Raw genomic sequence first — 27,887 nt, 5'->3', positions numbered from 1 at the left:
GGATGGCTGGAGGGTGAGGAGCCACTGAAATACTCTCATTTCCTCATCACATTTCGATTCTTGCCGAAAATAGGTAAGTTTTCAGTCTCAAGCTTCGTGAGGCAAAAATAATGCCGGCTAAGGTGATGCTAGAGGGATTGGGGGCAGGAGGAGAAGGGGACGACAGAGGATGAGACGGCTGGATGGCATCACTGACTCAATGGACGTGAGTCTGAGTGAACTCCGGGAGTTGGTGATGGACAGGGAGGCCTGGCGTGCTGCGATTCATGGGGTCGCAAAGAGTCAGACACGACTGAGCGACTGAACTGAACTGAAGGTGCTTTCAGAAGGCTAGTCATGGAAGTAAATACGGCCTCGGTATATATTATCCGTATTTTGCATAAATTTTTGTATAAATTGCATGAATTTTTGTATAAATTATATACAATGATATGCAGTGTACAATTTTGTATAAATTATATATGTAAATTGTATAAATTTTTGTATAAATCCGTATTTTTATACTTTGTATGAAAAAAAAAAAAAAATTCCAGAGAGGTAGGAGTTCACTGGTTGGCTTGGCAGTGAAGAACACCCTCCCAGAAAGGGAAAAGAAAATACATTGGGTAAACGGACTCCAAGGAGAGCTTCGGGGGGAAAATAGCTTGCAAGAAGCTGACTTTAAGAAGAGAAAAAAGATTTCCAGAAACTGCTACAGTATGGGGCTGGCCATTAACGAGGGAAAAGAGCGGCAGGGGCTACCCACGTTGTGACTGGGGGTGGGGGCTCAGGAAAAGGCCACCAGAAGTGAGGCCATTAATGATGTGGAGTCAATGGGAAAAGCTCGACCTGAATCCATCCTGCCATAACGGAAGGGTGGTGATGAGGACAGTAACCCAAGATTTACGGCAAAGAACGTGAAAATTAGGTGTGCATCAGGCTGTTGTGAAACTAGGCCGTGGTTAAAAGAAAGTCCTGGAATATTCTCTAGTTACCAATATTATGATGAGGGACTTCCTTTAGTACTTCAGTGTTGGCTCAAATCGTATCCAGAAAAGCTTGAGGTGGAGAGCCTTCCCTATTATTACTAAAGCATGCATATGTGTGCTAAGTCACTTCAGTGGAGTCCCACTCCTTGCGATCCTATGGACTTTAGATCGCCAGGCTCCTCTGTCCATGGGATTCTCCATGCAAGAATACTGGAGTGGGTTGCTTTGCTCTCTTCCAGTAGATTTTCCCCACCCAGGAGTTTGCTGTCTCCTGCCGGAGAAGGCAGTGGCAACCCACTCCAGTACTCTTGCCTGGAAAATCCCGTGGACAGAGGAACCTGGTAGGCTCCAGTCCATGGGGTCGCTAAGAGTCAGACACGACTGAGCGACTTCACTTTCACTTTTCACTTTCATGCATTGGAGAAGGAAATGCCAACTCACTCCAGTGTTCTTGCTTGGAAAATACCAGGGACGGGGGAGCCTGGTGGGCTGCTGTCTATGGGGTCACACAGAGCAGGACATGACTGAAGTGACTTAGCAGCAGCAGCAGCATGCCTCCTACATTGGCAGGTGGGTTCTTTACCACTAGCTCCACGTGGAGCTTCCCGGATAGCTCAGTTGGTTAAGCATCCACCTGCAATGCAAGAGACTCCGGTTCCATTCCTGGGTCGGGAATATCCCCTGGAGAAGGGATAGGCTACCCACTCCAGTATTCTCTAGCTTCCCTTGTGGCTCAGCTGGTAAAGAATCCTCCCACAATGTGGGAGACCTGGGTTTGATCCCTGGGTTGGGAAAATCCCCTGGAGAAGGGAAAGGCTACCCACTCCAGTAACATTGGACACGACTGAGTGACTTTCACTTTCCACCTGGGACACCCAATAAATTATTATTACTAGGCTTTTTCTTCAAAGGACTTATCACTTGGTGACATAGTATCTCTTGACTGTCTCTTCTTCACTATTCTGTAAGATCCGTAAGGGGTATTCCCTTGCCTGTGTTGGTCTCTGATGTATCTTCAGTGTGGAGTACAGTGTCTTGCACAGTGTTGTTGCTTTAAAATATATCTGAAGGAGTGAATTGTCCAATAACCCAACATTTCAGATTGAATTCCAAGACAGCCACAGCATGGCAAATTTCCATTTCCTTTCCTGTGAATAAGACCCAAATGTTTATAACTTGGATAGGTGGATAACTACAGGGTAGTTAGGAAATTAAGGGAAAGTAGGGCTTCCCTGGTCGCTCAGACAGTAAAGAATGTGGGAATCCTGGGTTCAATACTGGGTCTGGAAAATCCCCTGAAAGAGAGCATGGCAACCAACTCCAGTATTCTTGCCTGGAGAAGTCCACAGACAGAGGAGCCTGGCGGGCTATAGTCCATAGGATCACAAAGAATCGGACATGACTGAATCGACTTAGCATGCATGCGCTCAGGATAGTGAGAGGCCAACAGCCCCACTCTCAGAAGAGGGAGAAAGAAGAGAAAGCACATCTCAGTTCAGCAGGTAACAGTGAAGCTGGAATTTCTGAAATGGCAGCAGCTCTCAAGAGTTTTGAGATCTTTGCCCTTTAGATAAAGTTTTTTCATCACGTCCTTTAAGAATGTCACCTCCCATCTCCTATATTTTCCTCCATTCTTAGACATGAAACCAGTCAATCCTAAAGGAAATCAACCCTGAATATTCATTGGAAGGACTGACGCTGACCCTCCAATACTTTGGCCACCCAGTGCAGAGAGACGGCTCATTGGAAAAGACCCTGATGCTGGGAAAGGTTGAGGGTAAGAGAAGGGGGAGGCAGAGGATGAGATGGTTAGATAGCATCGCAGACTCGACAGGAATTTGAGCAAACTCTGGGGGATAGTGAAGGGCGAGGAAGCCTGGCGTGCTACAATCCATGGGGTCACAAAGAGTTGACATGACTCAATGACTGAACAACTTGGAAAGTGCAGTTCTTGTCCTTTCTATCTGAGGATCCTCTTTCATTTTGCTTTTCCCAGTTTATATTGAGTCTCTGATCACACACAATTTAGAAGACAGCTATGTTATTTAGAACTGTCTTCCAGTGGCTCACTCCCTTAAATGACAAAAAACTGATTAGTCCATTAGCTTGTTCATTCAAGTCCCAAATAAATAATTGGTTTTTATTTTTCTGCGCTGGGAAATATAACTTTCTAGGATGATGGAAATGATGACAGATTTCTCTCAGTATGTACGTTTCAGCCATATCACTCAGTCAGTTCAGTTGCTCAGTTGTGTCCGACTCTTTGTGACCCGTGGACTGCAGCACGCCAGGCTTCCCTGTCCATCACCAACTCCTGGAGCTTGCTCAAACTCATGTCCCTGAGTCAGTGATGCCATCCAGCCATCTCATCTTCTGTTGTCCCCTTCTCCTCCTGCCTTCAATCTTTCCCAGCATCAGGGTCTTTTCTAATGAGTTAGCTCTTCAAATCAGAGGTGGTGAAAGTATTGGAGTTTCAGCTTCAGCATCAAAGGACAATCAATCAAGTCCTTCCAATGAATATTCAGGATTCATTTCCTTTAGGATTGACTGGCTGGATCTCCTTGCAGTCCAAGGGACTCTCAAGAGTCTTCTCCAACACCACAGCATCAATTCTTTAGCACTCAGCCTTCTTTATGGTCCAACTCTCACATCCATACATGACTACTGGAAAAACCATAGCTTTGACTAGACAGATCTTTGTCAGCAAGGTAATGTCTCCGTTTTTTAGATAGATCTTTGTCAGCAAGGTAATGTCTCCGTTTTTTAATACACTGTCTAGGTTGGTCATAGGTTTTCTTCCAAGGAGCAAGTGTCTTTTAATTTCATGGCTGCAGTCACCATCTGCAATGATTCTGGAGCCCAAGAAAATAAAGTCTGTCAGTGTTTCCATTGTTTCCCCACCTATTTGCCATGAAGTGATCAGACTGGATGCCATGATCTTAGTTTTCCGAATGTTAAGGTTTAAGCCAGCTTTTTCACTCTCCTCTTTCACACTCATCAAGAGGCTCTAGTTCCTCTTTGCTTTCTGCCATAAGGGCCATGTCATCTGCATATCTGAGGTTATAGATATTTCTTCCAGCAATCCTGACTCCAGCTTGTGCTTCATGCAGCCCAGCATTTCACATAATGTACTCTGCATATAAGTTAAATAAGCAGGGTGACAATATACAGTCTTGACTGTGTGGATCACAACAAATTGTAGAAAATTCTTGAAGAGATGGGAATGCCAGACCACTTTACCTGCCTCCTGCAAAACCTGTAAGCAGGCCAAGAAGCAGCAGTTAGAACTGGACATGGACTGGTTCAAAATTGGGGAAGGAATATGTCAAGCCTCTGTATTGGGAAAGATTGAAGGCAGGAGAAGGGGTTGACAGAGGACAAGATGGCTGGATGGCATCACTGACTCCTGAGCAAGCTCAGGAGATGGTAAAGGACAGGGAAGCCTGGCATGCTGAGTCACTGAACAAAAATATATTGGAACACCTGATGTATAGAAGGCCAAGGGGATGGGTTTGGGGACCAGGAACCAGGGATGAATGGGATGATGACAAGCCAGTGAAGTTATCTCATTTGCTGGCACTTAAGCTGTTCAGAAAATTAGTAGATTTTCGGGGACTCAGGTTTGCAAAGCAAATAAGGAGCTACCTAAACAGGGTTCGACAGACTAGGCAGAAAAGTAATAGTGCCATGGCCTTTATTTTACACTTTGTAATATAAAAGGAGACCCAAGTTCAAGCCCTGAATTGGGAAAATCCCCTGGAAAAGGGAATGGGTGCTTGGAAAGATTGAGGGCAGGAGGAGAAGGGGACGACAGAGGATAAGATGGCTGGATGGCATCACCGACTCGATAGACGTGGGTTTGGGTGGACTCTGGGAGTTGGTGATGGACAGGGAGGCCTGGTGTGCTACAGTTCATGAGGTCGCAAAGAGTTGGACACAACTGAATGAACTGAACTGAACCCACTCCAGTATTCTTGCCTGGAGAACTCCATGGACAGAGGAGCCTGGTGGGCTACAGTCCATGTGGAAAAGACTCGTCAGAGCCCCTTGGATAGCAAAGAGATCAAACCAGTCAATCCTAAAGGAAATCAACCCTGAATATTCACTGGAAGGACTGATGTTGAAGCTGAAGCTCCAATACTTTGGCCACCTGAGGCAAACAGCTGTCTCATTGGAAAAGACCCTGATGTTGAGGAAGATTGAAGGCAAAAGAAGAGGGCAGCAGAGGATGAGATAGGTAGATAGCATCACTGATGCAAGGGACATGAATTTGAGCAAACTCTGGGAGATAGTAAAGGACAGAGAAGCCTGGCATGCTGCCCTCTATGAGGTCACAAGAATGAGACACGACTTATCCACTGAACAACAATTAAAGAGGAGGGAGATGAGTTTCAACAGGGACTAAGACTTCCGGTGTTGGTACCCCAACAGAGAACGAACTCCTGGAAAGTTAAGTTGCTAAGTTCATGGACTGTGGCCCACCAGGCTCCTCTGTCCATGGGATTCTCCAGGCAAGAATAGTGGAGTGGGTTGCCATTTCCTTCTCCACTCCTGGAAAGAGAAATGGCAATACATCTAGTAAACAGACATCCCCAAAAAGCTTTGTAGGAAAATTTCTCTCAGGAAGTATCTTTTAGGTCAGAATAAGATTTCGAGGAAGTGACACAGTGTGGAATAAGTCATCATGTTTCAAAAGAAAAGAGCAGCTGGTATGAAGCTTAAATTTTTTTAAATATAAATTTATTTATTTTAACTGGAAGCTAATTACTTTACAGTATTATATTGGTTTTGTCATACATCAACATGAATCCGCCACGGGTGTACACATGTTCCCCATCCTGAACCCCCCTCCCACCTCCCTCCCCATACCATCCCTCTGGGTCATCCCAGTGCACCAGCCCCAAGCATCCTGTGTCATGCATTGAACCTGGACTGGCGATTCGTTTCACATATGATATTATACATATTTCAATGCTATTCTCCCAAATCATCCCACCCTCGCCCTCCCCCACAGAGTCCAAAAGACTGTTCTGTACATCTGTGTCTCTTTTGCTGTCTCAAATACAGGGTTATTGTTACCATCTTTCTAAATTCCATATATATGCGTTAGTATACTGTATTGGTGTTTTTCTTTCTGGCTTACTTCACTCTGTATAATAGGCTCCAGTTTTATCCACCTCATTAGAAGTGATTCAAATGTATTCTTTTTAATGGCTGAGTAATACTCCATTGTGCATATGTACCACAGCTTTCTTATCCATTCGTCTGCTGACGGACATCTAGGTTGCTTCCATGTCCTGGCTATTATAAACAGTGCTGCGATGAACACTGGGGTACACGTGTCTCCTTCAATTCTGATTTCCTTGGTGTGTATGTCTAGCAGTGGGATTTCTGGGTCGTATGTCAGTTCTATTCCAGTTTTTTAAGGAATCTCCACACTCTTCTCTATAGTGGCTGTATTAGTTTGCATTCCCACCAACAGTGCAAGAGGTTTCCCTTTTCTCCACACCCTCTCCAGCATTTACTGCTTGTAGACTTTTGGATAGCAGCCATTCTGACTGGCATGAAATGGTACCTCATTGTGGTTTTGATTTGCATTTCTCTGATAATGAGTGACGTTGAGCATCTTTTCATGTGTTTGTTAGCCATCTGTGTGTCTTCTTTTTTTTTTTCTTATGGATCATGTTCCTTCTTATCTGTATCAAAACTCATACTGAACAATGAGTTGTAGGTTGCAAAAGAGGATTTACTTTCGCACTTGTTTGTTAAGTCTTTGTCCACAAATTAAACAAAAACAAACACAAGTGCTACTGTAAAATACATTATATACAGTGGTGATGAAAATGATATTTGAAATACAGGTAATTAGGAAGGGAAAATTAAGTTATTACAGTACTCAGCATTTCACACTAAACTCGTCTAAGTAAAACAAAAACAGGAAGTTGTAGGTCCCCTAAGGTGAAAAAAAAATTTGTTTATGCAAACTTTTCAAGATTACAATCTGTTATTTGATTCAGTGCTCAAATGGTACCTTTAAGTTCTCTTACCTAGAAATAAACCATCATAGGCAAAAACAGTAGGACTTTTGTTTATTATTTGTAAAGTCAATCTCTGCAGTAACAGCTTCAATTTTTTCTACATAATTTTTCTTATAATTACTACTTCAAGAGTTTCACAAATCTGTTTAAGTATTCTTTATTTTCTTACAGGGTTTTTTTCCAAGGCTGGCCTATATAGACACTTATCTTCGCTTTTATTCTGTTTACCTTGTCTGGTATTTCTAATCCTCTCTCTCTTCAGGCCATTTTGTCCTCTGTCCAGTGTTTAGATTTTGATGTTCTCTTTTTAAGCAAAGCAGTTTCTTCAGTATATTCCTCTTGATCCAAATATACATTCTTCTTCTTTGGAAATTCAGAACTTATTATGAAATAACTATTCTCCACCAACTTAATATCACATTCATCATGTTCAAGGTTTGCTGCAATCTCCTCCTCTGCTGCTGGCTCTTCAATAGGAGAGAGAGATCCATCATCATCCAAGTATCTGTATCTTCAACTCTCAAGGTCTGCTTTTTCTAAATCTTCAGCAACATTCATCTCTTTCAAGGATTCCTTGAGGTAGTATTCATACTTCAGTTTTTCAAGGAAGTTAAAAAATCCTCTTGCCACTGCTTGCTCAAAGGTTAAAATTTTTCTCCAAGGTAATGGTTCTTCCATTTTCTGATTCTAAAAATGGGAAACCAGGTCTTTTGTCTTTAAATTGTTTCTCAGTAATTTGTGAGTATCTAGTGGTTCTCCTTCCTTTTGGTCTTCCCACTGATCTTCCCATTGGCTTGTATTTCTTCTTTTTACGTTTACGTTTCTTATTTTTGAATCTTTCAAAAAGAGCCTTTAAAGGCAGTGGTCTTGGCTCTATAGATGAGTCACTAGATGACTCTGTTGCCTGAGTACTTTTGGGTATGTGAACGAACTTTCTAATAGTGTTTCTTTGCCTCCGTTTAGGTGGGACAGGAACACACTGAGTTTTAAACAAGCTGCTACCAGAGGAAGAGTTGTCACTTTGATTCTCAGTTTCACAGCTGAATCAGATGCCATTGTATAATTAAGAGAATCCATTCTTGATCCAAGTCCCTCTCAAATTATCTTTTGCGTTCAATAGATTTCTGACCATGTAAAATCTGGTAAATGTGGTGTAGTTTCCTGCGCTGGCTCGGCATGGGCCTCTGCTGCGGACAGCAACCTACCCGGCCATAGCACTCCCTCTGTGTGTCTTCTTTGGAGAAATCTGTTTAGTTCTTTGGCTTATTTTTTGATTGGGTCATTTATATTTCTGGAATTGAGCTGCAGGAGTTGCTTGTATATTTTTGAGATTAATCCTTTGTCAGTTGCTTCATTTGCTATTATTTTCTCCCATTCAGAAGGCTGTCTTTTCACCTTGCTTATAGTTTCCTTTGTTGTGCAGAACCTTTTAATTTTAATTAGGTCCCATTTGTTTATTTTTGCTTTTATTTCCAATATTCTGGGAGGTGGGTCATAGAGGATCCTGCTGTGGTTTATGTCAGAGAGTGTTTTGCCTATGTTCTCCTCTAGGAGTTTTATAGTTTCTGGTCTTATGTTTAGCTCTTTAATCCATCTTGAGTTTATTTTTGTGTATGGTGTTAGAAAGTGTTCTAGTTTCATTCTTTAACAAGTGGTTGACCAGTTTTCCCAGCACCACTTGTTAAAGAGATTGTCTTTTCTCCATTGTATATTCTTGCCTCCTTTTTCAAAGATAAGGTGTCCATAAGTGCATTGGTTTATCTCTGGGCTTTCTATTTTGTTCCATTGATCTATATTTCTGTCCTTGTGCCAGTACCATACTGTCTTGCTGACTGTGGCTTGGTAGTAGAGCCTGAAGTCAGGCAGGTTGATTCCTCCAGTTCCATTCTTCTTTCTCAAAATTGCTTTAGCTATTCGAGGTTTTTTGTATTTCCATACAAATTGTGGAATTATTTGCTCTAGCTCTGTGAAAAATACCATTGGTAGCTTGATAGGGATTGCATTGAATCTGTAGATTGCTTTGGGTAGTGTACTCATTTTCACTATATTGGTTCTTCCAATCTATTAACATGGTATATTTCTCGATCTATTAATGTCCTCTTTGATTTCTTTCTCCAGTGTTTTATAGTTTTCTATATATAGATATTTTGTTTCTTTAGGTAGATATATTCCTAAGTATTTTATTCTTTTCATTGCAATGGTGAATGGAATTGTTTCCTTAATTTCTCCTTCTATTTTCTCATTATTAGTGTATAGGAATGCAAGGGATTTCTGTGTGTTGATTTTATATCCCGCAACTTTACTATATTCATTGATTAGCTCTTGTAATTTTCTGGTGGAGTCTTTAGGGTTTTCTACGTAGAGGATCATGTCTTCTGCAAACAGTGAGAGTTTTACTTCTTCTTTTCCAATTTGGATTCCTTTTATTTCTTTTTCTGCTCTGATTGCTGTGGCCAAAACTTCCAGAACTCTGTTGAATAGTAGTGGGGAAAGTGGGCACTCTTGTCTTGTTCCTGGCTTTAGGGGAAATGCTTTCAATTTTTCACCATTGAGGATAATGTTTGCTGTGGGTTTGTCATATATCGCTTTTATTATGTTGAGGTATGTTCCTTCTATTCCTGCTTTCTGGAGAGTTTTTATCATAAATGGATGTTGAATTTTACTAAAGGTTTTCTCTGCATCTATTGAGATAATCATATGGCTTTTATTTTTCAGTTTGTTAATGTGGTGTATTACATTGATTGATTTGCAGATATTGAAGAATCTTTGCATCCCTGGGATAAAGCCCACTTGGTCATGATGTATGATCTTTTTAATGTGTTGTTGGATTCTGATTGCTAGAATTTTGTTAAGGATTTTTGCATCTATGTTCATCAGTAATATTGGCCTGTAGTTTTCTTTTTTTGTGGCATCTTTGTCAGGTTTTGGTATTAGGGTGATGGTGGCCTCATAGAATGAGTTTGGAAGTTTACCTTCCTCTGCAATTTTCTGGAAGAGTTTGAGTAGGATAGGTGTTAGCTCTTCTCTAAATTTTTGGTAGAATTCAGCTGTGAAGCTGTCTAGACATGGGCTTTTGTTTGCTGGAAGATTTCTGATTACAGTTTCAATTTCCGTGCTTGTGATGGGTCTGTTAAGATTTTCTGTTTCTTCCTGGTTCAGTTTTGGAAAGTTATACTTTTCTAAGAATTTGTCCATTTCTTCCAAGTTGTCCATTTTATTGGCATATAATTGCTGATAGTAGTCTCTTATGATCCTTTGTATTTCTGTGTTGTCTGTTGTGATCTCTCCATTTTCATTTCTAATTTTATTGATTTGATTTTTCTCCTTTTGTTTCTTGATAAGTCTGGCTAATGGTTTGTCAATTTTATTTATCTTCTCAAAGAACCAGCTTTTGGCTTTGTTGATTTTTGCTATGGTCTCTTTTGTTTCTTTTGCATTTATTTCTGCCCTAATTTTTAAGATTTCTTTCCTTCTACCAACCCTGGGGTTCTTCATTTCTTCCTTTTCTAGTTGCTTTAGGTATAGAGTTAGGTTATTTATTTGACTTTTTTCTTGTTTCTTGAGGTATGCCTGTATTGCTATGAACCTTCCCCTTATCAATGCTTTTACAGTGTCCCACAGGTTTTGGGTTGTTGTGTTTTCATTTTCATTCATTTCTATGCATATTTTGATTTCTTTTTTGATTTTGTCTGTGATTTGTTGGTTATTCAGCAGCGTGTTGTTCAGCCTCCATGTGTTGGAATTTTTAATAGTTTTTATCCTATAATTGAGATCTAATCTTACTGCATTGTGGTCAGAAAAGATGCTTGGAATGATTTCTTTTTTTTTTTAATTTACCAAGGCTGGATTTATGGCCCAGATGTGATCTGTCCTGGAGAAGTTTCCATGTGCGCTTGAGAAAAAGGTGAAATTCATTGTTTTGGGGTGAAATGTCCTATAGATATCAATTAGGTCTAAGTGGTCTATTGTATTGTTTAAAGTTTATGTTTCCTTGTTAATTTTCTGTTTAGTTGATCTATCCATAGGTGTGAGTGGGGTATTAAAGTCTCCCACTATTATTGTGTTATTGTTAATTTCCCCTTTCATACTTGTTAGCATTTGTCTTACATATTGCGGTGCTCCTATGTTGGGTGCATATATATTTATAATTGTTATATCTTCTTCTTGGATTGATCCTTTGATCATTATGTAGTGTCCTTCTTTGTCTCTTTTCACAGCCTTTGTTTTAAAGTCTATTTTATCTGATATGAGTATTGCTACTCCTGCTTTCTTTTGGTCTCTATTTGCGTGGAATATCTTTTTCCACCCCTTCACTTTCAGTCTGTATGTGTCCCTTGTTTTTAGCTGGGTCCCTTGTAGACAACATATATAGGGGTCTTGTTTTTGTATCCATTCAGCCAGGCTTTGTCTTTTGGTTGGGGCATTCAAACCATTTATGTTTAAGGTAATTATTGATAAGTATGATCCCGTTGCCATTTACTTTATTGTTTTCCGTCCGAGCTTATACACCCTTTTTGTGTTTCCTGTCTAGAGAAGATCCTTTAGTATTTGTTAGAGAGCTCATTTGATGGTGCTGAATTCTCTCAGCTTTTGCTTGTCTGTAAAGCTTTTGATTTCTCCTTCATATTTGAATCAGATCATTGCTGGGTACAGTAATCTGGGCTATAGGTTATTTTCTTTCATCACTTTAAGTATGTCCTGTCATTCCCTTCTGGCCTGAAGAGGTTCTATTGAAAGATCAGCTGTTATCCTTATGGGAACCCCCTTGTGTGTTATTTGTTGGTTTTCCCTTGCTGCTTTTAATTGTTCTTTGTGTTTGATCTTTGTTAATTTGATTAATATGTGTTTTTGGGTGTTTTGCCTTGGGTTTATCCTGTTTGGGACTCTCTGGATTTCTTGGACTTGGGTGATTATTTCCTTCCCCATTTTAGGGAAGTTTTCAACTATTATCCCCTCAAGTATTTTCTCATGGTCTTTCTTTTTGTCTTCTTCTTCTGGGACTCCTATGACTGAATGTTGGGGCATTTAACGTTGTCCCAGAAGTCTCTGAGGTTGCCATCTTAGGACCACCCCTCTGAAGCTTAAATTTTGATTGGGAAAGGCCACTAAAAATTAGGCCAGTGAAGGTCTGGAGACAATGAGAATGGCACAACCAGAATTGAGAGTCCAAAACTATTAAGGTCTATAGCTATTTGGCCAAGACATTAAGATAATTCCATGGGTTTAGTCTTTTCAACAAAGGATGCTGGTATACTTATATAATTATCTGCAGAAAAATAACTTCAGACCCTTAACCCTAATGATACACAAAATTTAACTCAAAATAGATCTCAGTCCTAAATATAAGAAGTAAAAGCATAAACTTAAAGAAGCAGACAGGAGACAAACTTCATGAACCTAAGGGAGCCAAAGGGTTCTGCAGCAAGACAATAAAGGCTGAGCCATAAAATAAATGAGTGGAGCTAGAGATTGGGAGAAAATATTTACACATTTAACATCTGACAAAGGATATTCAGAATATATAAAGAGTACTCAAAATTCATCAAGTCAAGTATCAAATTATTTTGGGGGTTATGAAAATTTCTACATATTAGATCATGGTGATGGATGCACAATCCTATTGTTAAATGTTAAATATTAACACAAGTGTTAATGTTGTGTTAAATGTCATTAACCTATTGTTAAATGTTAATACAAATGTTAATGTTGTGTTAAATTGTAACACAACTTATTAAATGTTATAGAATTATACTACTGGCAAATGTTACATATAAATTATACCCATAAAACTGTTAAAATCAATTGCTGTTCTGTACTACAAAATTTATAAGATATGGACATTTTAAAATACACCAGCTATAACTGCAAAATTATAAGGCTGTTTAGGATTTTAAAAATTGGAGCTATCCGGAATATACAAGAAAAACTGTACAACAAATCTTGAAGTGATAATGTAAGAATGTGGATAATGAGAGGGCCATAATATAAACTGAACATAACTGAATGCCTTATGTTTTTCAAGTATAACCCTATTTAATGTACATCTTTTATATATGGCTCAAATTACTTCCCTACTAGTTCACCCATCATATTATTAAAGACACATAATATAAAATATAGATACACAAGAACATTTTATAATATGGAAATATATTTATAATGAGAAATTAAATGATGAAACTAGATCAAACCTATTTTTTATAGCTTTGAGATATAATTGATATAATTTATACCTATTTTAGCTATGACAAACCTAGACATTGTTTTGAAAAGCAGTGACATTACTCTGCTGACAAAGGTCCATATAGTCAAGGCTATGGTCTTCCCAGTGGTCACATATGGATGTGAGAGCTTGTCTGTAGAGAAGGCAGATCACCAAAAATTTGATGGCTTTGAACTATGGTGCTAGAGAAGACTCCTGGAAGTCCCTTGGACTGCAAGGAGAATAAGCCACTCAATATTAAGGGAAATTCAACGCTGAATACACTTTGGAAGGACTGATGCTGATGCTGAAGCTGAAGCTCCAGTATTTTGGTCATCTGATGTGAACAGCAGACTCACTGGAAAAGCCCCTGATGCTGGGAAATATTGAGGACAGGAGAAGAGAGTGCCAGAGGATGAGATGGCTGGATGGCATCACCAATGCAATGGACGTGAACTGGGGCAAACTCTGGGAGATGGTGAAAGATAGGGAGGCCTGATGTGATGCAGTCCATGGGGTCGCAAAAAGTCAGACATGACTGGGCAACTGAACAACAACCACAAATACCTATTTTAAATTTTTATTTGGAGAAAACTTTAGATTTACACAAAAGTCACAAAGTACTACAAAGAATGCATGTATACCTTCATTTGACTTCCTCTCATGTGAATATTTTATATAACCCTGTTGTGTGTGTGCTCAGTTGCATCTGACTCTTCATGGCCCTATGAACTGTATCCTGCTAGGCTCCTCTGTCCATGGGATTCTCCAGGCAAGAATACTGGGGTGGGTTGTCATGCCCTCCTCCAGGGGATCTTCCTGACCCAGGGATCAGACTCAAGCCTTCTGCATCTTTTGCATTGCGGACAGATTCTTTACCCAGTGAGCCACCTGGGTAGCTCCTAGGTAACCATGATATGTTTGTCAAATTGAGATAGTACCATTGCTATGACACTCAACTAAATTAGTTCCTATTTGGATTTCACAAGCTTTTCCACTACTGTTCTCTTTCTGTCTCAGGATTCAACCCAGGGAATACTGCCTTTAAACATCATGTTTTCCTGAATTCCCTTGTTCTATGACCATTTCTCACCCTTTTCTCTTTTTCCTGTCTTCATTTTGAGGAGTACTGATCAGGTATTTGGGATATGGACCTTCTTTTAGGTCAGTCTGTTTTCCTTATTAAACAAGGGTTATCCATATTGGAAAAGACCCCTCTGAATCGAAGCCCCTTTCTAATAACATCATGTCTAGGGGTATAGGCTATTAAAGGGACAACAACGGTAATATTTGCCAGATTTTTCTACTGAAAATAGCAAAAAAATTTGACCAAAAAGAACCAACATATAGAGCTCACATCAACAGATTTCAAGATTTATAAACCTTCAGTAGTATTGGTGAAAGGATAAAACAGAACAAAGGAATACAACAGAGATCCCAAGGAGACCCACATAAGTCAGTTACACTCAAGTGTTTCAGAGAGGTAAAAAGTTTATTCAAAATGGAGAAAGATAGACTTTTCAGCAAATAATGCTGGAACACTTAGAGGTTCATAGGCCCCCCCCCCCCCAGAAAAAATGCCAGTGGTGGGGCCGGGGCAGAGTAGGGGGGAGGCAGTGTGGGGGCAGGGAATCTCAACACATTCATCCCATAAGCCTTATACTGATAAAGAACTGATATCCAGAACAGAGTTCTTAAAAGTAAGAGCCTGCTGAGCAGTGGGCTGATTTCCTTTAGGATTCACTGGTTTGATCTCCTTGCTGTCCAAGAACAGGAGCTGGATATTAAATTGCTAACCTAGGAGAGAAACCATGCTCATTAGTTTCACACCTTCCATCCAGTTTTCAATTACTGAATCTTGCAGAGCTTAACACATGTACCCTAAACCCTGACCAGCAGAACCACTGATCATTAAACACTTCAGCTTAAGCTTTAATCAAAGGCCCCATTACTAACACCCAGATTCCTCAGTGACTCAACCCAAAGGAAACTTTCGATATGGACATTGACACGCATTCCCTCTTCACTGACCCTCCACAGAAACCCCCTCACTGGGGATTCTTACCCAGAATCAGGTTCACCAGCCTGAGCCCCCAAAGAGTCCTTCCGTAGCTTCCAAAGCCTGAACCTGGTCCAAAACCAGTTCTGCTTCTAATGTGTTCTCCCCAGAGTGCATCTGTGGCTGTTGCTAGGGACTTGGAGGGCCCGGGAGGAGGCGTATCTGCTGAGGGCTCTGGGTTAGTTTCCTGAGTTCTGGCCTCGCACAGGTTATATGACAACATGGCTCCGTGACCTCAGAGAGGTTCTGGCCTTTAGGATGGGAATGGCTTCAACAGCTGTTATCACTTTGCTGGGTGGGAAGACATGGAAATGTCCTATGGGTACCCCAGTCACAGGCACCTTAAGTCTTCTGAGGCCGGCACCTTGCCAAGGCCAATGTGGCATGAGATGCGTTCTAGTCATCAGTTTGGGCAAAACGGGCAAGTTGACGGTGCCCTTGAGCCCTTAGGCAGTAACACCTTGAGTGCGGCCAGTTTACCTGAAGTCTGATATTCTTGTGGAAGAAAAAAATGTGCAGAGAGCTTCTGGTTGGATCAAAGGTTGAATCTACTTGAGGTCTATGTTGGAAAAAATCTATGCTTGTATTTCTTTTTCTCACACTACTGCCACAATTGCAACACGTGTGACATGTCTGTCATCTCCTCTATACCAATTGAGTCCTTAAGTCTGAGAGGGTAGCAGGCAGGAAGGCCAGGGGTCTCCAAAGGGAGGAAATAGCCTGCAAGTGTCAGACATTTTTATCTCTCTTAAGCGGCAGGAGGAAACAAACTAGCGATATTTTTTCCTTCTCTATACAAATTTAAAAGGAGGTTTCTCTTCAAATACTGTGTTGCCATGACACCTGGTTTCACCTGAAGTTAACCATTCTCAAACCTAGAGATAACCAATGCCTTTTTCTTATGGAAATGTTTATCTTAAGCTATGCTAATATACTATGCATTTACCCCAAACTCTGTCTTCAAGTTGGTTCCGCCTTTTGGCTCAGAAACTACTTGACAAACCAGTATGTTATACTCAGATTATTGTTCCTGCAATCTATGTAAATGAAATTATTTGTATGGTGATCTGCCCTTTTTCAAGATTCAAGTTAATCATTTTATGGTCCAGGATGAACTATTTGGTGCCAAGATTATCCCAAAATGCATCTTATGGGTGAGGGGCCTGGTGCCATTCCTTTCTTTCATTAACTGCTAGTGACTATATAACATCCTTCTGAAGACAAGCAGGGGGGTACTCTTTCTGCCCTTTTCTGATGCCTATGTCAGAAGCTTTCTCTATCTTCTTTACACTTTAATAAAACTTTATTACACAGGAGCTCTGAGCGATCAAGCCTCGTCTCTGGCCCCGGATTGAATTCTTCTCCTCCTGGGGCCAAGAATCCCGGCGTTGTGATTCAACAACCTTTCAAGTCTGATGTAGTTATAACCCTGTCTATGCAGAGATATTGCCAGACCCCAGAAGTAAAGGGCTCAGTCCTAAATGCTGCTGCCCCAGTACAGATGCCAGTTCTAAGTAGCAGGTCCCCAAGTTACCTACAACTTGTCTGACTTGGCTACAAATCCTTGCCTGGAGAATCTCACAGACAGCCTGTCAGTGGGGTCCACGAACTTTGCAACACTCCAGGGGGCTGCAAAGAGTCAGACATGACTGAAGTGACTTAGCATGGCACAGCTTGCTGAAAAGCTCACAGAACTCAGTTTATTAAAGGAAACGATAAAGGGCAAAGATGAATGACCAAATGAAGAGAAAAACAGGACCGGGAGGGTCTCGAGCACAGGAGCTTCTGCTCCTACGCTGTGGTGTGTTCCTCTCCCCAGGACTGTATGTGTTCATCCATCTAGAAGCTCTCCAAAGCACACACTATTGGGACTTTACGGAGGCTTCCTTACATAGGCATGATCAATTAGTAACTCCGTTTTTAGCCCTTCTCTGCTCTCTGGAGGATGGAAAGTGTGCTGAAAATTCCAAACTTCTAATCATGGCTTGATCTTTCTGGTGACCATCCCCCACCCAGGAGCCCACCCACAGCCACATCAATAGCATAAGAGACATTCCAGATGCTCTCATTATGTAGAATTTTCGAGGGTTCAGGAGCTCTGTGACAGAAACTGGTGACACAGACCAGCAGGTCAATTTTCTATTATTTTACAAGGTCAAACTCAAAAGGATATATGCTAAACAATTCTGTTTTTCTAATATTCTCCAAATGAAAAAAGATAGCTGCAAAAAGATCTGTGATGCCAGGGGTTAGGGTCGGGGAAAGGTTGTGACTATGAGGATGTACCATGAGGGAGTTTGTGTTGACAAAGCATTCTGAATTTTTACTGTGGTATTGGTTATATGAACCTACATATATGATTGTTTCTTGAAGTGATATATAAAAAAGCAAAATCGAGTGCATGGTAAAACTGGTGCAATCAACCCAATTGTAGTTAATAGCACTGTAACAATTTCCATTTCCTCTGTTTATGGTTAACTGTGTGCTTATATAACATTTTAGCTTTGGGAAGAGTGGGCTGAAAAGCATTTAGAAAATTTCTGGAATATTTCAGTTTTTGTAATTCTAAACTTATTTCAAAATTCTAAATTCTAAAAATATAACATTTATATTAATTTTATAAACCCCCAAATGCTACTTATAAATTTGGCTAAATACATCCAAATACATGGAGTAGTACTTATGAAACGAATAAAGTGTTTCATTTTGAAGTACTTCAAATACTTTGAAATAACACAAACTTAGAACCAAACAAATGCAAAAGTTAAATGATAAAATACTCACTGAACACTCCTGCACTGTATATATTAAAATTCAATCTGGGACACGACTGCGCGACTTCACTTTCACCTTTATGCATTGAAGAAGGAAATGGCATCCCACTCCAGTGTTCTTGCCTGGAGAATCCCAGGGACAGGGAAGCCTGGTGGGCTGCCGTCTATGGGGTCGCACAGAGTCAGACACGACTGAAACGACTTAGCAGCAGCAGCAGTGACAACACTACTACTACTTAAAATGTATAAGATCAATGACAAGGCAACTAGAAATGTGGTTGAAATTATCCTTTCTCTTGGTGCTTGTGAGGTGTATCATCCCTTAAGTTTAGACTTATGACATAATACTCTTCATCCGTTCCCCAAGGCTACTTTCCTTCATTGTTATCAGATATTTTGTTAAAGCCCACGATATTGAATGGGTTTCTGCACATATTTCCTGACAAATGATGCGGTGATATTACTCAAATCTTGCCATATTCATCGCCATAGTAAAGTATTTCTCCAGAGTTAACTGACATCTGTTGAAGTGTTATTTCTGGGCAAAGGCTTCCCCACAGTTGTATTTATATTAATTTCTAATTATAGAAATAGTCACTCACCTGTGATTCATGATGACCACATATGATCTGGTCTATTCCCAGTGAAGGCTTCCCTAGACTTTCACACTACATAGGTTTTATCTCAGTATATTTTTTGGACATAAAATGTCCTAAAATATTTTCACCGAGGTTGGTTTTCAGTTCAGTTCAGTTCAATCACTCAGTCATGTCCAACTCTTTTCAAACCCATGAACCGCAGCACACCAGGCCTCCCTGTCCATCACCAACTCCTGGAGTCTAGCCAAACCCATGTCCATTGAGTCGGTGATGCCATCCAACCATCTCATCCTCTGTCGTCTCCTTCTCCTCCTGCCCTCAATCTTTCCCAGCATCAGGGTCTTTTCCAATGAGTCAGCTCTTTGCATCAGGTGGCCAAAGCATTGGAGTTTCAGCTTCAACATCAGTCCTTCCAATGAACACCCAGGACTGATCTCCTTTAGGATGGACTGGTTGGCTCTCCTTGCAGTCCAAGGGACTCTCAAGCGTCTTCTCGAACACCACAGTTCAAAAGCATCAATTCTTCGGCATTCAGCTTTATTTACAGTCCAGCTCTCACATCCATACATGACCGCTGGAAAAACCATAGCCTTGACTAGATGGACGTTTGTTGACAAAGTAATGTCTCTGCTTTTTAATATGCTGTCTAGGTTGGTCATAACTTTCCTTCCAAGGAGTAAGTGTCTTTTAATTTCATGGCTGCAATCACCAACTGTGGTGAAGAAATCTTGTGATCATTACATAAACTCACTCTTGTATCTCTGCATTCATACCTTTCGACAGTGCCGCAGCATAATGACTGATCAACGTGTCCCATGGGACAATAGTAAGCTTGATGCAGAGGGAAGAAAGACTTGCTCATTGAAGCATGTTCTACTCTCTTGGAGCTCTCCTAACACATTGTAATGGAGCCCAGGAGAGGCATGGGATGAGATACTATGTGAAGTCACCCCATCCATTCCAGGGATACCGGAGTCCAGCCCCAGTTGGATCCAGGGTATCTGAAGTGTGACAGCATCGGCGACTAAGATTTATTTAGAGATATAGAGAGAGATAAAGAAAGAATATTGCAGTTAATAAAATAGAGGAAAGAGGCTGATATTCCTTGGTTTACACAGAAAGCCAATAAAGCCCAAGCATAGGACTTGCTCTGTTCACATAGGCCACAGGTGCCCTCCCAAATGGGGCACCCTCTCTAGTGGGTCTTAGACGCCTGGGCAGGGAAGTGAACTCAGAGCGCCCCTGCACTCCAGGGAGTCAGCCTGAAAAGGAAAGAGAAAGAGAGAGAACAAAAGAAAGAATGACACGGGGAGACCAAGCTTCGGTGAGCAAGGCTTGCAACTTGATTTTCAAAAGGAGCTTTTATACCCTAAGTTGTACACAGAGAATAATGGAAGATGCAGAGTCAGCAGTCCTGACCCTTATCAAGACCAGGCTTTCTTTCTGCATACCTATGTGTATACACAGGTCTTAGGTGATTTACATCATCTTCTGGCCAGGAGGCCTATTAGCATTTTATGACCCTTTTCTGATAAGAGTTCGTCAACCAGAAAACTTATTTTCCCTGAAAGTGTTGTTCTTTCCAAAGTCTGGTGCCACTCTCAGAAAGCACTAAATAGTTACATTCCTATAGGGCAAAGGTGCAGGCTATAACAAGGAAAGAATTTATTAACTCAGTTTAATGTTGTTAATATCAAGGCTACTACTTGTATTTCTATATATCAGCTATATTAATGCACTCCCAGGTACACAATGAAAGATATGAAAACTTGGCAGCAAGCATTGGCTCAACAATGAAACCCTTAACCAGTTCTATTCTATTGATTTTTAACTCCTTGAAAGGCTCTACATTCCTAGAATGTTTTAAGCTGCCTGTGCCCTCTCATAGTTCAGTTCAGTCGCTCAGTCGTGTCCGACTCTTTGCGACCCCATGAATCGCAGCACGCCAGGCCTTCCTGTCCATCACCAGCTCCTGGAGTTCACTCAGACTCACGTCCATCGAGTCCGTGATGCCATCCAGCCATCTATCTCATCCTGGGTCGTCCCCTTCTCCTCCTGCCCCCAATCTCTCCCAGCATCAAAGTCTTTTCCAATGAGTCAACTCTTCGCATGAGGTGTCCAAAGTACTGGAGCTTCAGCTTTAGCATCATTCCTTCCAAAGAACACCCAGGACTGATCTCCTTCAGAATGGACTGGTTGGATCTCCTTGGAGTCCAAGGGACCCTCAAGAGTCTTCTCCAACACCACAGTTCAAACACATCAATTCTTCGGCGCTCAACCTTCTTCACAGTCCAACTCTCACATCCATACATGACCACAGGAAAAACCATAGCCTTGACTAGACGGACCTTAGTCGGTAAAGTAATGTCTCTGCTTTTGAATATACTATCTAGGTTGGTCATAACTTTTCTTCTAAGGAGTAAGCGTCTTTTAATTTCATGGCTGCAGTCACCATCTGCAGTGATTTTGGAGCCCAAAAACACAAAGTCTGACACTGTTTCCCCATCTATTTCCCATGAAGTGATGAGACCAGATGCCGTGATCTTCGTTTTCTGAATGTTGAGCTTTAAGCCAACTTTTTCACTCTCCTCTTTCACTTTCACCAAGAGGCTTTTTAGCTCCTCTTCACTTTCTGCCATAAGGGCGGTGTCATCTGCATATCTGAGGTTATTGGTATTTCTCCCGGCAATCTGGATTCCAGCTGTGCTTCCTCCAGCCCAGCGTTTCTCATGATGTACTCTGCATATAAGTTAAATAAGCAAGGTGACAATATACAGCCTTGACGTACTCCTTTTCCTATTTGGAACCAGTCGAGGCTGTAAACAATCACATGTGTAGCTGCAAGAGTCTGGAAAAACCTGTCAGGCAAGTTAGAAAGCTATCAGAGGGATTTGAATTGAAACACTCTTATTATGCCCAGGAGACTTATTAACTAGAGCTCTAGGTTGATTTTCTTCAGAGAAAGGTGGTCAGGGACAGCCCCCATTAATATCAGAATAGTTTGGCAAAAAGCCTAAGATAGTAAGACAGACAAATTCTGCTTTTGGGGTAGCCTGATTCACCTTTGCCCATCAGGTCTCTTCCTCATGACCTTTGCCATGGGTGGGATCTCCTATGCTGGCTCCTGGCACAGGGATATTTCCAGATATGTGGAAAAAAGCCATCTAGATCATGTAGCCACCAGTCAGGACAGCCCACACTAGACAATTTAACTCTCAATCCACATACTGCTGCTGCCGCTAAGTCACTGCAGTTGTGTCCAACTCTGTGCGATCCCATAGACGGCAGCCCACCAGGCTCCCCCGTCCCTGGGATTCTCCAGGCAAGAACACTGGAGTGGGTTGCCATTTCCTTCTCCCAATCCACATACTAGAGAATTAATAATTAATGTTTGTTGTCTTTAGATATTAAGTTTTTAGGGAGGTAGGTTTGTAATGCAGTCAAAGGTAACAAACCAATAGGAGTGTATATTAGTAGGTGATTGGTTAAATAAATCATGGGATGGATCTTCATGAACACTATACAGATATAAAAAGAATGAAGAAGCTTGTTATTGGTACAGATACTAAGTTAAACAGTCCACAGTTTCCTCAAAAAATGAAAAATAGGAGTACCATAAAATTTAGCAATTTGGGTATATATCTGGAAAAAATAAGAACTCTAACTTGAAAAGATATGATGTTACAATCAATGTTCAGGGCAGTGTTATTTACAACAGCCATGACATGGAACCAGTCTTAAGTGTTCATTGACAGATGAATAAAGAAATTCAACCATTAAAAAAAAAGGACATCTTGCCATTTGCAACCATGAGAGATACTAAGTGAAATAAATCAGGCCAAGAAAGCTGAATATTCTATGATCTCTTTTATTTGTAGAATCCCCCCCCCCAAACCCACACTTATAAATAATAAAGAACAGATTGTGTGCCAGAGGCTGAAAGAGGGGTGGGAGGGCAGAAATGGTGAAGGTGGTCAAATGGCACAAACATCGTTATACCGTTTGAACATCATTAGCCATGAGGGAAATGCAAGCTCAAGATCAGATATGACTACAAACCCAATAGAATGGGTAATGTAACTTATCACAATACTAAGTGCTGGTAAGGATGAACAATTGAATCATGTGTTGCTAGCAGAATGACTAAAATATACTGAAAATACCAAGTGCCAGAGAGGATGTGGAACAAGTGGATATCATACACTGCTGGTAAAGTCACTCTGGAAGCGAGTTTGGTAGTTTCTTTTAAAGCTAAACACAACTTTCTTTATGTCCCAATAATCATACATCTGAATATTTATTACAGAGGAATGAAAATTTATGTCCATCCAAAACCCTGGATGCAGATTTATAGCACCTTTCTTTATAAAAATTGAAACCAGGAAACAATACAAACTTATCTGAAGAGTTAATGGATAAACAAACTGGTACATCCAATAATGTATACTACTCAGTAATAAAAATAAAGCAATTCAACTCAAAAAAGTCTTAGGAGCAATTTCCTGAGGGACAAAAAATATAAAGATTACATGGCCCTTATTAATAAAAAAAATTATAAATTTGTATAAATACAACATATATAATGTTTAAAATCCAGTTACAAAAATTAATTTCACAAATGACAAAATTATATTGATGGAAAACTGACACATAGTTGCCAGAGGTAGGTTAGAATAGGAGTGAACATAAAAAGGTAGCTTGAGGGTGTCTGTGTTGATTAAAGTTTTATGTTCTGGAGATAGCAGTTACACAAAATCTATGAATGTAATAAAGCAGCTTAGAATTCAAAAAAAGAAAACTATTTAAAATTTCATGTAAAAAATCTAGTGAAATCTAAATTCCAAAGGTTGAGTTAATGGTTACACAAAATGTTTTTACAGGGATAAGTTACATAAAGTATACAAGGGAATTTTCTGGACTACTTTTGCATTTTCTTATAAGTTAAAAATGATCTCAACTTATCCATTTTATAAAAACAACTTTGAAGGTGGTTTTATAAAATATTTGATTTTATTTATAAACTTAGTTAAGCAAGCTGCAAATGTGTATTCCTATTTCATTTCCTTTTTAAAAAAGTTCAGTATGCTTATAATTAGTTTGGAACCAAAGAAAAATAAGAACTAATCACATATTGGGGTAGGCATGGAACACTTGCAGTAACAATCAGTGATAAAAGCATAACTGGAACTTCCCTGGTGGTTCAGTGGTTAAGACTTTGCCTTCCAGTGCAGGGGGTGTGGGTTTGATCCCTGATTGGGGAGCTAAGATCTCACATCCCTTGCAAAAAAAAAAAAGCAATACTGTAGCAAATTCAATTGGAGTTGGAAGATGGTCCACATTAAAAAATATATAACAAATATATATCAGAAACAAGACTCAGCTGCATCATCTGATGTCTGATGAGGTTACATTTGTAACAAAAAGCACTCATTTATTTTCATAAAAATTCATTCCTTTGTAAGTCCACTAATATTTAACTAAAGGTACTCTACCTTTAGCATGTTCCTAAAAGTTTTAATTTCTGTATGATTCCCTGACACATGATGAAGCAGAATGCTTCACTGAAATCTTGCCATATATACTGTCTTCTTAAAAATATTTCTCCAGTGTGACCTCTGACACTCACTGAGATCTTCTTTCTGGGTAAAGACATTCCCATGGTCATCGTATTTTTCTTTTCTAAATCATATTTCTACAATGAGTTCACTGATGATCAACAACAATCCCTGATAATAAAGTCTATCTTCCCACTGATGACTTTTCTAATCTCTGCATTCACAAAAATCTGTCCAAGTGTGTATGGAATATATACTTTTCAGACATATAATGAAGCCAGAAAGTTTTTCCCAAGTCATCTCCACCCTGAACATATCAAGGGCTTTTCCAACATGTTTTCACCAACAGAAAATGTGAGGTAGGATCATTAAGGCACTACTATATTCACGATATTCACTGGGTTTCACTGGGTTTATCTCTTGGGCAAACCCTTTCATCTCCTCATGGCCCCCCATCTGATAACAGGTCGTCCCATGATTACATTCTGCTCTGCTAGAGGCACTGATGTTTAAAGTCTTAGCTGTCACAAAAGGCATTTCCCCAATCATTGCATTAATGGGGCTTTGGTTCACTCATAAATGATCTGGGACTCTCTGTTAAAGGCATTTCCAACTTGACTGGATCTACCCATTTCTCTGATGTGCATTTTCTTATGTTTCACAAGGTTTGACAAGTGGGAGAAGGCTTTCTCACAATCACTGCACCCATATGGTCTCTCTCCTGTGTGAGTCCTTTGATGGACATTGAGTACTGACTTTGTGGTGAAGGCTTTTCCACATTCATCACATTCATAGGGTTTCTCTCCTATGTGAATTCTCTGATGGGTAATGAGACCATACTTGTGGGAATAGGATTTTCCACACTCAGTACATACAAAGGGAGTCTTTCCCGTGTGACACCTCTCATGTTGTATGAGGCATATCTTCTGACTGAAGGCTTTACCACACTCATTGCACTCATAGGGTTTCTCTCCTGTGTGAGTTCGTTGGTGTATAATAAGAGTGAGCTTTGTGGTGAAGCCTTTCCCGCATTCGTTACACCGGTAAGATTTCTCTCCCGTGTGAGTTCGCTGGTGTACCATGAGATTACTTTTCACGGTGAAGCCTTTCCCACATTCACCGCATATGTAAGATTTCTCCCCTGTGTGAGATCGCAGGTGTACCGTGAGATTACTCTTCACAGCGAAATCTTTCCCACATTCACTGCACAAATATGGTCTCTCTCCGGTATGAGTTCGCTGGTGTACAGCAAGATAGCGCTTCATGGTGAAGCCTTTCCCACACTCACTGCATACATAGGGCTTCTCCCCTGTGTGGGTGCGCTGATGCACAGTGAGATTACTCTTCCCAGAGAAGCCTTTTCCACATTCACCACATACGTAAGGTTTTTCTCCACTATGAGTTTGCTGATGTGCAATCAAATAGCGCTTCATGGTGAAGCCTTTTCCACACTCACTGCATACACAGGCTTTCTCTCCTGTGCAGGTTTGGTGATGTACAGGAGAGCTGCTCTTCACAGTACAGCCTTTTCTGGGTGCACTGGTTAAGTGGGGTGTGTCTTGTGTTTGAGTTTTCTGATCTTTAGTTAATGTGACATTTCTGGAGAAGGATTTCTCACATGGACCACCCCTACTGGGTTTCTCTCCAGTATGAACACTCTCACGAGAAATAAGCTGAGATTTCCTGCTGCATGGCTTCTCACTTTCAACACAGGCTAGAGATTTCTCTATTTTGTGAGTCCTCTGAGGCTTAAGGACTTGGAATTGAGCGCTAATGTGTTCTGTACTTTCAGGAAATTTAATTCCAGAATACAACTGTCCATAATCACTATGTAGAAAGGATTTCTCATCTCCATTGAACTCCACAGGGTTCTTTATTCCATAGCTGCTCTTCTGGTTAACTAAACTTAAGCTTGATTCCAAAGCTTTTCTATGTAAGTTAAATATACAGTCTTGAACTAGGGTGAAATGTGTTTTGCTCAAATGAACACTCTTTCTAAATGCATTCTGTTCACTGCACTGCTGCATGCTCTTCAGAACTCTTTGGTTTTGAGAGTGCTCTGGCAAATAACTGTCACCTTTCCCAATTCCTAAGAAAAAAGGAGATGATCAATTATTTCGTGAGACTGGTATGGGATGAAAAGCTTAAAAGATGACATGGTGTGTAGGGGTGCTCTTTATTATCTACCATGTAATCACAGTATAAAATTATAAAGATGTATGAGGAAGTGAATGAATATCAGATCCAAAAAGAGACAAGGAATATATTTAAAGCTAAATACCCAGAAAGAGTTCTCATCTGGATAGATGAATATGGGGAATAGCTGTTGAGGGGGTGCCTCAGTCACCCTCACAGCTGTGACTCCTTCTCTAGAAGGAACTAGACTATGACTTCCATGGTCACTCCCCTTGCTGATTCTAACTCACTCACCTGGACAAATTCTATTCTGCATTTCATTTTCTATTATGCATGGTTCTTTTCCATGTTCCAACTTGGAAAGCAAATCTGGTTTGGTACCTTGATATCCTGATCATGAGAAATGATAAAAGACTTACATGCAAGAACTGGGTTATGGTATGTCAAGATGGGAAAATACTGCATTTTATTTATTTAACATTTACTGAATTTTTAACTTTACTGGATTCCTATTAAGCATTTCACATTTTATTAGATTCTACTTTTTTAATTGGCATATAATTGCTTTACAATGTTGTGTTAGTTTCTGCTGTACAATGTGAATCACCTATGTGGATATATATATACCCCCTTTCTCTTAAGCCTCCCTCTCCGCCCTCCCCCCTTACCTCCACCCTTGCCAAATACTTCATTTTAGAAACAAAATTTCTTGTATGCAAAACCAATGTTCTCTTTCAGGGTACAGGAGATTACACCTCTTTGGAGCCAGCCAGGGGACAAAAAAAAATCTAACTTTTTGGAAGACCACAGGGACTGCAAAGCTTTCATCAGGTGATGGAGAAAAGTCCAGTGACTCGACACCTCATAAATGACATTGGGAGTCATCCTTACCCAGTGACACCAAATTGTTATAGTTCTCCAGCATCACATCCCAGTATAGGTCTCTCTGAGAAGAATCCAGGAGCTGCCACTCCTCCCTGTTGAACTCCACAGCCACATCTTCCAGTGTCAGCAATTCCTGTAATAATAAACTCCTGTATGATGTGAATTCCTTTTATCAATATGGAAGAAACATGAGAGAAGTTATTCTGATTTTCACCATACCTCCTCATCAATATACTTTTCTCAAATACATTTCAGTTAAAAGCAAAATCCTATCTTTCTATGTATATATTTTAGCGCCTACCTATTTGCATAATATGCAAATGACATCAGAACAAATAAAACAGTCCTACATTACCATGAAACTTCACAGCCAATATAAGAATCAACTCTGAACAGACTCCACATCTGAAATTTACAAGATAATGTTTTTAATACATGTAAAAAATAGCAGAAACTACATAAGATACATCTGCAGCAAAGAAAAAAAATTAGTTGATTAGGAAGATTTGAAAACAAAAACAAAGAAGAAATATAGTAATGAAGCAGTATCCCAACATCTAAAGGTGAAAAATTTCAAAACTGATTAAACTCTCCAAATCCCAGGCTCAGGAATCCCAACAAATTCCAAGCAGGAAATCTCTAGGTAGGGACATCAGACTAAAACTATAATA

At 40.2% G+C, this 27,887-nt stretch overlaps 1 protein-coding gene, 1 long non-coding RNA gene, 1 other non-coding gene and 1 pseudogene across 3 annotated transcripts in view; 1 reads left to right on the top strand and 3 right to left on the bottom strand.

Moving 5' to 3' along the window:
* Nucleotides 1-17: 17 nt before the first annotated feature.
* On the top strand, nt 18-27,125 carry LOC138096676 (uncharacterized). The gene is made up of 3 exons (XR_011146435.1): nt 18-73; nt 10,848-10,910; nt 27,070-27,125. It is a non-coding gene; the product is annotated as an uncharacterized lncRNA (long non-coding RNA).
* Nucleotides 6,650-6,777, bottom strand: LOC138097245 (small nucleolar RNA SNORA40). Its single transcript, XR_011146451.1, has one exon. It is a non-coding gene; the product is annotated as a small nucleolar RNA SNORA40 (small nucleolar RNA).
* Nucleotides 7,265-8,083, bottom strand: LOC138096674 (TATA box-binding protein-associated factor RNA polymerase I subunit D pseudogene; annotated as a pseudogene).
* The window catches only part of ZNF614 (zinc finger protein 614), a 27,376-nt gene continuing 22,068 nt past the window's right edge, over nt 22,580-27,887 (bottom strand). The window contains exons 3-5 of the mRNA XM_068992941.1: nt 27,223-27,349; nt 26,626-26,721; nt 22,580-26,284 (exon numbers count right to left, since the gene is read on the bottom strand). Of these exons, the coding sequence (XP_068849042.1) occupies nt 24,765-26,284; nt 26,626-26,721; nt 27,223-27,349 (1,743 nt within the window). The 3' untranslated portion in view covers nt 22,580-24,764. The remainder of the gene's footprint in view (nt 26,285-26,625; nt 26,722-27,222; nt 27,350-27,887) is intronic.

The sequence above is a fragment of the Capricornis sumatraensis genome, chromosome 20, assembly GCF_032405125.1.
Source record: "Capricornis sumatraensis isolate serow.1 chromosome 20, serow.2, whole genome shotgun sequence".
Lineage (NCBI taxonomy): Eukaryota > Metazoa > Chordata > Mammalia > Artiodactyla > Bovidae > Capricornis > Capricornis sumatraensis.
This window is presented reverse-complemented; position numbering and strand designations above follow the sequence as displayed.